This window comes from Polyergus mexicanus, unplaced genomic scaffold (genome assembly GCF_030449975.1).
Source record: "Polyergus mexicanus isolate NDT 795.1 unplaced genomic scaffold, iyPolMexi1.0 SCAF_20, whole genome shotgun sequence".
Classification (NCBI taxonomy): domain Eukaryota; kingdom Metazoa; phylum Arthropoda; class Insecta; order Hymenoptera; family Formicidae; genus Polyergus; species Polyergus mexicanus.
The window spans coordinates 4,367,896-4,379,723 of record NW_027223340.1 but is presented as its reverse complement, the minus strand read 5'-3'; the positions used below and the strand labels follow the sequence as shown (position 1 = coordinate 4,379,723).

The window sequence follows — 11,828 nt, the reverse complement described above, 5'->3', positions numbered from 1 at the left end:
TCAACGCTTGCAATAGCATCAAGCGAATGCAGCTTGAATATAACGTCATAACAGCCATATTTAATGCGCGTAGTAGTCTTTCGGAATCAGAGAGAAGATATAATAAAGGACGGGAGTCAGCTAAAAGAGTATCAGGCAATTAGAAAGAGATGAAGTCAAGTGATCTGGCTGTCCTTGTCTGTTAGCGCATGCGCAGAGTAGAGCATACAGAGTCCGGAGAGTACATTTTAGCATAGTAAAAAATATTATAGTTATATTTTAAAGAAAATTAACACAGATTTTTAAAAATCTAATAAATGTTTTGTTATGACAGAAAATCAGTTAAAATTTATTAAAAAACGTATTTTGCAATATATAAGTAGACAAAAATTAAACCATAAATAAATGTAATAATTATAATTTTAAGTGTTAATAAAGGTAAATTTTAATTTACATTCACAAATTATTTTAAAAATAAATTAGTTTCTTAATGATCAAATTATCAATTTCGATATATTTTAATCTTTAAAGTAATCACAAAAATTTTGTTTATACCCATACAGCACCGCAAGATTGCAATAACATTGCAGCAACATTTTTCTGCAAGATTGCAATATTGCAGAAACATTGCGAAATGTTGCTGCAACGTTGTTATGATATTGCAGCAACAGTAAAATGTCCGCCTACAGAAATATTGCAATATAATATTGCAGCAACATAACAATATAATATATATGCAATAATGCTTTATGTATATTTATCGACATAATATCCTTAACATATGAAAAAAATAATAAGAAATTAGGCCTATAAGAGTCAGGATCTACCGTGTATATAGTTTTTCTGTATTATAATAATATCAAAATTATAAAATGTAAATTTTTCAGTACACATTCGACTTCCTTCAGTGACAGAGAATATCTAAGAGAAATAAGAAAAAACTCAATTTGCAATTGTGTAAATTCACTATTTCTTTGTATCTGAAATATTCAGATATCCGGATGCAAAAAGATTGTGGTGAATTTACGCATACAACGAGTTTTTTCACATTTCTTTTGTCTTTATATAATCTCAAAATTTATTTATTAAAATCTGAAGTATCTTGCATATTAGAAAATTATTATCAAATTTTTTATCGTCGCTTTTAACGCGTCGTTTAGAACTTACGCGCTTTTTACAATCCGCGCGAGGGTAAATCGCGGCGGCTACAGTGGCGACAATAGGTGGCGGTAGTGGGGAGGTAGGCGCGCGTCGCCATTGGCTGGCGCACGCTGCGCGTCGCGTCAGCTGTACGCAGTCAATTTCTAGCGTCAGTTGAGTTGTGGTGGACAACGCGGACTAGCGCGCAAATGGCGTCGCAGTGCCATCATGAGCGAGAGTGTGTCGTGCGGTAACGCGTACGGGCCGCGTCCGGGCGCGGTGCCTCGCGGCCCAGCCTGACGGCGAGTGTACGAAAACGAGCTTGACGAGTGAAGTTACGGAAGGAGGATAATCCGGCTTTCGAGCCGCTATTGTGCCAGCCATATCGACGAGATTAAGGGCAACGTAGAGTGCTAGCGAGAGAGAATTGTGAAATAGATCCAGAAGGTGAGTGTGATACGGAGCTTCGTATCGTATCGTATTGTATTGTGCCGTCTTGTTTCGTTGTGTGCGCGCATGTGCGTACCGTGTGATGCGCGCGCGTGTGCGTTCGTTCATTCGTACGCGGATTGTTTGCGCGACGAATGTCGCGCATTGGATCAACATCTGGTACGCGACGTTGGAGAACAGGCGTATTTCTTCCATGAAAATGAATAGCCGTAAAATAGATGTGAAATGGGAATAATATCGACTCGCGTGAGCGCGAGTTTCCAATTGCGTTATTTGTTCTGTGAGAGGAGGGAAACAAAGAGAGAGAGAGAGAGAGAGAGAGAGAGAGAAGATAAAACAAAAAACGGACGGCACTGGTCTAGTTTCCACCGAAGTCGTCAATCCGATTCTGTTTCGGTGCGCATCGAATTTAATGTACTGTTTCCACTGAAAGTAGAATAGAAGCGAGAGAAATTGATATTTCAGTAGAGCCAACTTAACTTTTACTTGTGAATGTAAATAAACATAATCCTTGACAATCTTTTTGTTAATTTTCCGTTTTGATGATTAATACAAACAAACGATAACTGTTACGAACATCGATATATAGATTATATATCGATTATATATTGATGGTTATAAAATAATGAAAAATAAAAGTTGGCACCATTTAGTCTCAACCGTTTCCACCGACTAAATTTCGTGTGAATTTGCTGCCACTCCGACAAAGCTTGTAGATCGAAATGGGAGTGAAATGAACGCAGTCAGTCGTGTTTCCATCGACTTAAATTTGGTTCTACGCCGCACTAGATGCGAATTAATACTTCGGTGGAAACTAGACCACTGATGACGATAGAGAAACTTGCGGCGATTTCCATGAAACGCGAGACAGGCGCGCGATAAAAATCGACGCGCCGAGCAGAGCGACGTGATAAGGAAAATCACGACGCAACGCATCCGTGTCGATTCCTAACGAGTTTTGAACAGTTTGTTGTTCAGAGAAAAAGCGTAAATAGAAGATGGGAGGGTAGACGATAATACGAAAAAGTGAGAAGAAACTCACACCTCGCACCTCTATTTTTTTTTTTGGTTCTTGTTTTCTATTTTTTTGTTTATCTTAAACACGCACTTCGGAAAAGAGTGACTACAACGCGCTCATCTATCATTAAATCGAAATATAGATCTGTAGTAAAGTTACGTATTGATAGGTGATATAAATAATAACATTACCAAATTCCCTGCTTTTTGATACGCTACATGGAACCATTGTAAACACGCGTGTTCGATATGTTGTCAACCACGTGTATCGTACGAGCTCGCAGTAATCCTTAGAGCTCAAAGAAAAATAGAAATTCCTAATCCTGTTTGTTATTAAAGGAATATTTTCAACTCTTGTTTGTTCAGTGTATAAATATAAATGTTATATTATGTCGAGGACGTGTGTTTATAACATTTCGAGCGAATCAAAACAAAGTAGTGACGAAAACAATTTTATTATTCTAAAATACGAGATTTTTTCTATATAATTTGACATCATTCAAGAAACATAAATATATTATACAGGAAATATCTCAGATTTATTTAATATATTTTCAACATTTTTAAAGTGAATTAAAATGAACGGTGAGACAAAAACAATTCTATTGCACCAAAATGTATACGGTATATCTTATCTTTTTTTATATTACGAGAAATAATTGTGATAATGCTAAAAGCAGAATTAGATTACGTTTAAAATTAATAATAATAAATATCAAAAGTTTCGTATATAATAATGTAAACTATTGTAATATTAATATAACTATGCGAGTATTATATTAACTTAATTAATTTTCTTTCTTGCTATAAATACAGTATTTTTTTTATTACATAATTGTTAATTATAATTATCTTATGATGCATAATTACTTAACAGTATAATTTTACTTAACTCCATTATTTTTTATTAGAGATTTAATTTATACGAAATAAATCTAAGGGTAAAAGATTATTTTTGCTACACACAAAGAAATCACATGTATGCTTATATTCTGTGATTAGCCGGTTAATATGTTTGAACATCTAAAGATATTACATGAGGTAAGATCCCCGCACAATTGAAAATATAAGAAAACTTGTGCAATCTTGTACTAGGGTTGCACGAGACCCAAGACAAGACAATATTCGCAAAAATATTGTATTGGTCTTGAGAGGATTTTTGTATCAAAGATCTTGTCTTGTCTCGTCTTGCCTTGATTTTTATTAACAGTTTTTATTTAATGCTAAATTATTTGTCAGCTTGATAAAAAACAGAAAATAGTAAGTATATCTGATTTCTTCTGTTATCCGAAGCGCCGAGTACGATTTTCGTTTGTTCTTTACTGCGTATGCTCACGTCTCGATTGTGCAGACGCGGTCTAAAAACTAAACCAAGTTTTTCTGCTGAACATGCAAACATTTCCGAAAGTGATAATGAAAGTTCGGAAGTAAGTGCAGTTAAACAATGCACATAGAAAACTTTTTTTAACTATGAAACAAGAAACAATGAAAAAATCGGCGTATGTTTATTATGTCAAAAAGAAAATGTGACTAAAGAAATAAAAATGAAAAATAGTAACACTACTGGATTAAAAAAACATTTGGAGAAAGATCATAAAAAGCATATGAAGATTTATTTAGATTAAAAGCAATGAAAAATAAAATATTGTCAGAAAAACAAAAAGCGATAGATACATTTTTAAACGTGAGTATTGAAATTAAATTTTATAAATTAAGTAATATAAAGTAATTAATTTGCGCTATTTTTATGTCACATTAAAGTGTGTAATGATAATGATGCGCAGACTCTTTAAATTTAAATTTTTTTAAGTTTTTAAATTTATAAATGTTTTTATTTACTAACAATAAATAAAATTTTTTGTCTTTCTCGCCTATTTCCATATTATTTAAAATCTCCGTTCAGAGATCGGGAACAATTAGATAACTTTTTTTTAAAACCAAGGCTTCTTGATAAGATCAAGAATCTTGAGAATTTATTTTGCTATTGTCTTGATAATTAATTTAAAATCTTGTCTCGATCTTGTCTTGAAATTCAAGACAAGATCAAGACAAGACCAAAACTAGTCTTGGTATCTCGTGCAATCCTATCTTGTACAAACTATTACACATCACATAATTTGGAAAATTAAAAAGAAAGTTATTTTAACAAATGTCAAGTCAGTCCTTATCTCTAATGTTTGTTCCCTGTTCCTTATATTTTCGATTGTACGGGGGCTTTTAAGATCATCTTTGTATCAAATCCGCTTAAAATGTTGATAAAAAAAAGTGTCGAGTACTCACATACGAAAATGAGATTAATATGTTGCCACTAATAGCGTAGAATTATGATTATCTATTTATTATATTTATTTTTGCTTTCTTTATCTCAGTAAAATAATTAATAATATAGGAGTACGCGAATAAAATTACTACATCAATCAATTGAATTTCACACTTAATTAAGTATTTATAAGTCAGCATTGAAATTTAAATGTAGATGATACGCATGAATGATTTCCTAAATCAAATTGCTATAACGTTTTATAATGAAACTAGAAGTACGTCCAAATTAAAACCATGTAATGGCAAGATTTTACATTATCCAATTAGAATTAGAAATGTCAATTTTTCGGATCAAACAGAGAAATGTTAGGGATGTCGTCTCCAAGAAACGATATTAAAATCAAATTTAAATTCTATTAACACACATTGATATTGTTTGCTATATATTTTATTGTAAATTATTTATATTTTATTTTGTATTATTTTAAAATTGCTTATCGTTTTCTATGATTATTTTTAAGCGAAATATTTATATGTGTGAGAAGATACCTATCACGTCTCCTCCTCCCCTCGTAATGTTGTTCATCTAAATATATATATATATATATATATATTCATTTTTATTTAGAAAATCCGAAAACTAAGCAGAGTGCATGCGATGTTCATAAACGAACGGAAAAGGCATTTGACTTCGCTCCGTGATATGATCAGCTCGAGAGGTCAAAGGGTATTAGCATTTCATAGATAGCAAGAAGTACCAGCATATTACATAATGGAATTAAAAAACTGGTTATTTTATTTTATTTTTAAAGAAAATAATTTTACATAAAATTAAATAATTAATTACATATACATATATATGTATATTAAAAAATTTTTTAGAATAATTAATATTATAAAGTAAACACAATACACACATATATTCTTGAACTATATATATATATATATATATATATATATATATATATATACAATTAATTCGGCGACAATTTTTTTTTAGCAAGAATGTCAAAGAAAATTATGACACATCATTTTTGACATTGTGTACCTTTGCAATTAAAATCCAAATTAAAATATTAAGTTAAAGATAAAAAAATTATAGTGAAAAGAGTATATTTATCGATGTGTATTAAAATCACGATGTTTGATTAAAATATATGAAAAATATATTAATTATATATATATATATATTATATATTTTTTTATTTTTAACTTAATATTTTAATTTGGATTTTAATTGCAAAGGTACACAATGTCAAAAATGATGTGATAATAATTTTCTTTGACATTCTTGCTAAAAAAAAATTGTCGCCGAATTAATTGTAGAAATTGCGGTTAGAGAAATGTGTAAGATTTAATTTTCATGTTGATGATTAAACTTTCATAAAAATATTTAGATATTTAGTGATGCCTAGCTTAAATAATTCAGGGGAAACCAGTTTCCATGTATCATCAGATGCTACTGAAATTTGGAACGTAGTAAATCTAGCTATATGATAACGAAAAACCTGACCGGTTATTCTCGCTGGTTTTTAGTTTAAGTTATAACGGGCGATACCTCTGTTCGCGAATATATCGATCGATTCAACGTAAACGTTTGTATTCGTGTTAATAGATCGCGTTGATTGGATCGAATCACTCCCGCATCGGAATTTCTGTTTTGTCGCCACGTGGAGCGAAGCCTTCGTCTTAAAGTTACGCGGTTACTTCTTTAATTGCCGTTTCTTCTATTTATAGCGTCGTTATCTGTACATGCGACGCTAAATTAAATGCGATGATTGAAAATGAAATCTAGAGCTCCTTACAAATTTTTGCGACCGGAAACCATATTATGTATAACCGGATAATTAATACTTCTAAAACTGAATATATAATAGTGTCAATATCAATACACAAATTGAGTTGGTATCAATATCTTATTAACAATCCATTAAATAAAGCTGAAACTTAAATGCAACTTTATAACTAATATCAATATAGATTTCGTACTAATATATCAAGACTGAGAATATTAAGACTGAAATAACAATAATAATTATGTAATAATACTGATATCACAGTACATTTTAAAATTCGTTGCTTCCTTTATATTTAACAACTAATCGCGTGATGAATTGATTCTGTGGTAACTTAATAATAAGAAAAATGATTTAATTCTTTTTATTTACTTTAAAAAAAAAATCTTGAATCGAATCGTGTGTATTTTTGGGCATGAAAATGTAAAGATTGTTATTTTGAATTAAAATAAATAGTTAAACGGATTCCACTAGATAATGGATAGAGTATGTTTTCCCATTAGTCAGTCATTACGCGAATCTATAACAAACAAATCTTACTTTGTCTTGCATTTACATCTACACTGACGAAAATTGAAATCCCAACACCAAGAAGGAATTTATATATAATATAAATGTATATTGATGTTTAATTTTGAGATGTCGCCAGTAGATAAATTAAAGGAATGTTTACATATGTACGACCCAACTGGAGGTCGTTTATAGAATAAATTGCAAGAACTGTAGTGCTTTATATATTGGTCAAACGAAAAGACATTTAGCTACCCGCGTCAAGGAACATTTTAATAATATAAAAATGCACGCTAGTAATCTTTCGGTAATTAGTAAACACAAATTAGAATTTGATCATGACTTCGATTGGTCAACGCCTGATATCCTGCATACTGAAAAACATGTAAGAAAGAGAGAAATAGCTGAAATGTTCTTTATTAAAAAATATGACAACACTGTTAACTCTCAAAAGGACACAGAAAATTTAAATAACATATACGATAGATTAATAAGTTTAGTCTTTCTCGGTATCTTAAATAGAGAGGTTGACACAGTGTGTCATTATGACATAGTGACTTTTTTCTCTTTCAACTTTAACTAATGCAGGTACATAAATTTGTTTGTTTCATTTTTGTAACGGGATTATCATTATTTATTGTAATTTTAGTTCACTTGATAAGGACCAAAACCATATGGTCGAAACGTTGTGTTAACAATCGAATAATAAATTGCCAGTTGAGTCGTACAAATATAAACACTCCTTTAATAAATATATATATATATATATAATAAATAAAAATAAATACTTATGTAAATAAACATTCCATGTAATTTTCATTCATCCAGTATAAACCAAGTACACCTCAATTTCAATTTTTATCAGTACATTGCGTAATCATAATTCAGCAATGCAAAATCAAAATCGGTTTACTTGAAATATGTATATTAGAGCACGAAATTAACACAGAGAATCCCGTTTGCAAGTCGGATTTTTACGAAATATATTTGTTTCATTAAAAAAAAAAAGAAAAAAAAATATTTTAAAATAAAAGAATGTTTATTTTTTATAGAGAAAATATGTAGGTTTATCAGATAAAGATAGCACAAAAAAAAATTTGTTATCCAAGATTAACCGATCGCGTTCATCTGTACGTGGGACACGTCGTTGCGCTGAATTGTCTCGGCTGCGTTTAATTTTAGCCGGCATATAGTAGTATAGATGAAAGAAGAGTCACTCACCATTGACAAGTGCGTCGAATTTCCAACTGTTTATGAAAATGTTAGGATTGTTTAAGACCAGTTATGCGCTTTCGATGATACGGTCATTCAACCGAGAAGCGGGGATCCGGATTACTTGGCGCACGTGCTATCGCGAAATTAATTACGTATCGACAGGAAGCTGTGTTGTCAATCGAGACTCATATTTCATGGCATGAAAGCGAAGAAAACATCTAATTGACAAATGTTTCGTTATATTGTATCGTAATGAAAATTAAAATTCTTTTACGCAATTTTTATTTCACACGCACATAATTGCACATGCCACCAAATATGTATGTGTGTTACTTATCATATTCATAATCTATCATAATAATTCACTTGATGCGTCAAAGAGAATTTAAACTTTAATCGAAATATGAATATTTACGTGTCGTTTATAATTTTGAAAAAAAAAAAAATATATATATATATAAGCTTGTATTCCACAATATTGATTTACATAACGTGTTTAGCTATACTGAATTTTTATAGCTAAGATTAGACATACACACAATATCTCTCCCCCCTCTCACTCTCTCTCTTTCCTCCTTTTAGTAGCACTTAAATATAATATACTTAAAAAAAAAGGAGATGCGTTATGAACTAAGTTTATCATAAGCTCGATAACTGGGACTTGTTGTGTCTATCGCGAATCTTCCTTTTATAATGTAGACTGTGCTGTGCGCTAATTTCTTGAAACGGGGTCGTCTAATCCTGCCACATTTTACTTCAACAACCTCCTTTTAAATCACAAAACGTAAATCAGATATAGTCGAATCTATCGATTGAAATTCACGAATCGGCAAATTATAAAATTTTGAGCGAATAGCGAGATAAAAATACTTAATTTTCTAAATCATAGAAACTTTTAAATTAACATCTATCTTATTGTTATCGTAGCGTTATATTGGTCAAATATATTATTCGTGTAATTAATACCCGTATTCATAGTCCTTCCTTATTTTAAGGACGGAGGAAACCTCCATGAAGGATTCCTTGAATCTGCAAGGCCACCTTGTTTCATAGATGGACCTCGAGTCTCCCTTTCAGAAGGAAGGAATATTTTAGGGATTTTTAGTGACCGACTGGAGGCAGCACTGCCTGCAACTAATTTCATATAATACATATGAAAACTTTTTCGTATCTTCAAAAAATTCCACGGGATTTTCCCAATCGCGAATGTATCTTTTCGGAATCCGCCACAAAATCCGATTCTCTGGATTTTCGTCTTCAAATCCCTTTTTCCTTTATACACTTTCAGTTTGAGAGCGCGACAACAAATAACCACAAAACCACAAATGTAACGAAACTAACTTTTGGAGGTTATATTTGGTTATATTCTGCGTATCGTCTGCTAAAAAGGTCGCATCACTCCTCAAGGAAGCTCGTGACCTTCCTTGAGATAAGGGAGCCAATAAGATTCCTTGTTCGGTCAAGGAAAGTTTATGAAACGTCGAACGAGGAACAAGGAATCCTTATTCCTCAAGGACGGACTATGAATACGGGTATAAATATACGCAATGTGGCTTAAGTGGAAAGGTATTTCTTGAAAAATTCGATTTTACCAGGCTATGTTAACTTATTTCGTACTCGTTTCATTTCTAAAACGATTCGAGAACGTCCGGTAGATACACACAAAATAATAAACACACTAGCAGGTATATTGATTGCGAGATTCGAAAGGATCAATCGTATTCGCAGGGGGATCGAAGATGCAGGCGGAATTGATCTATCGAAAGCCGTCTATGACGAGCCAGAGCGGTTTTCATCGTACTGGCAATGATAATAAACGGGAAAATAACGGGGGACGAGACTCGCGCGAAACCATACACTCGGGCCACTTTATGGTGTCGGACTTTGAGGCCGAGGCGCAGGACGATGAGGACGATCTTGCCGTGCCAGTGCCGGACCAAGAGGAGACGCAGACCACCAGGTTCTCGATCGTCGCATCGCCCGGCTTTTTTCACGACAGATTTGCGAACAGCAGCCTGTCGTACATCAGGAGCTCCTCCCAGCAATTGAGCATCGAAACATCCTTGAACAAGCTTTTCCAGTGCATGTCTCTCGCTTACAGGTGAGTTCCTCCTTTTCTCCGGCAATTTTTCACGGCTAATCTAGTATATAATTGAGAAGTTTCTTTTCTCAAATCGTCTTAAATTCTTAATTTTTTTTTCTAAACAAGAGAGAATTATATATTATAAAAAACTATGTAAAAACTTAATTCTTTAATTTTATACATAGATAAAGTCAAAATTGAGAATTATATAAAGCTTTCTTGAAAATTGTTGAAACATTTTTCACTAGTTTTGTAAATGTGAATTATTCGCATCGCATACATATAACTTCAGAATTATTTATTATATTATTATATAATGGATATTTATATGATTATATTTTCTTTGTAAATGAGTTTTATAAGTTACGCGAATTTCTCTTTCCTTCTCAATTCATCTTTATTTCGAATCTTTTACTTAATATCAATATTAATATCAATGTTACCAATCCAATATATAAAATTGAAGTATTATTGAATCTGCGATGTTACAAGCTTCAAAAAATAAAACGAAAGAGTTTTTTTTTTTTAATAAGAACCGTGATACCTTTTCAGTTTCCCTTTTAAGCAACGCATTTGAATGTTATACGAGATCAAAGAGATACGGGAAACGATACTTCGTTCAAAGACACTATCGAGTCATCCGGTAATCGATTTCATCGCGAGATTACATGACCAAAATATTCTTTTTGCACTTTCTTTCTCTTTTCTGAATACAAATCTGTTTGTCTCTTTTTTTTCTTTTTTTTTATGTAATTCTTTTCTTAGATAATGCAAGAAGATATGCAACTCAATAAGACGAACAAATCTTACATTCATAAGATGACTTTTTTTTTTCGGAGAAAAATATTTTTACTCTGAAAGTGAAGAGTTTCTTCGCGACGTGTTTTGCTCGCGCTAGGCAACCGGATAAATGCTCTACCGGTTCTAGACTGACTAGTAGCATTCCCGTTGATAAAAGACAATTGAATTAATGAAAGAGAGGCCGTAGAAATCAAACGACAACATCGCAATTAAGCGTGGCCTTGCTAAAGTCGCGCGCAGACAACGGAGAGCACGGCTTCTGCCGACAATTTCCGTTTTTCCCCGCGAGTGTGTTTCCCATTACCGTAAACAATTTAGTTAAAGTTAACAGGTTTAGCTGTAACCCTATTGTATATGTCCCATTTTATTAAAATTATCAATTTGAAAGAAAACCGAGAGTTGATGAACTCACAATCAGTTAACTCTAATCTTTATTGATGATGAATAGTTCCATAAAAATGATAGATATATAGATAGAGACATGTGAAGGAAATTAACACGCACATTGAGAATTTTATGATATAAAAAATTCACACAGCGCAAAAAAATAGTACTCTGCGTTGATACCACTGCTT

The 11,828-nt window shown here is 32.1% G+C and overlaps 1 protein-coding gene across 3 annotated transcripts in view; it reads left to right on the top strand.

Annotated features, from left to right (window-relative positions):
• Positions 1-1,272: 1,272 nt before the first annotated feature.
• Mondo (MLX interacting protein mondo) overlaps positions 1,273-11,828 on the top strand; it is a 33,363-nt gene continuing 22,807 nt past the window's right edge. The window contains exons 1-2 of one of the 3 annotated variants that reach the window (XM_070311514.1): positions 1,273-1,566; positions 10,098-10,470. In XM_070311514.1, the coding sequence (XP_070167615.1) occupies positions 10,109-10,470 (362 nt within the window). In that variant the 5' untranslated portion in view covers positions 1,273-1,566; positions 10,098-10,108. Of the gene's footprint in view, positions 1,567-10,079; positions 10,471-11,828 lie in introns of all 3 variants that reach the window. The other 2 variants (XM_070311513.1, XM_070311516.1) reach the window with 2 other exon arrangements.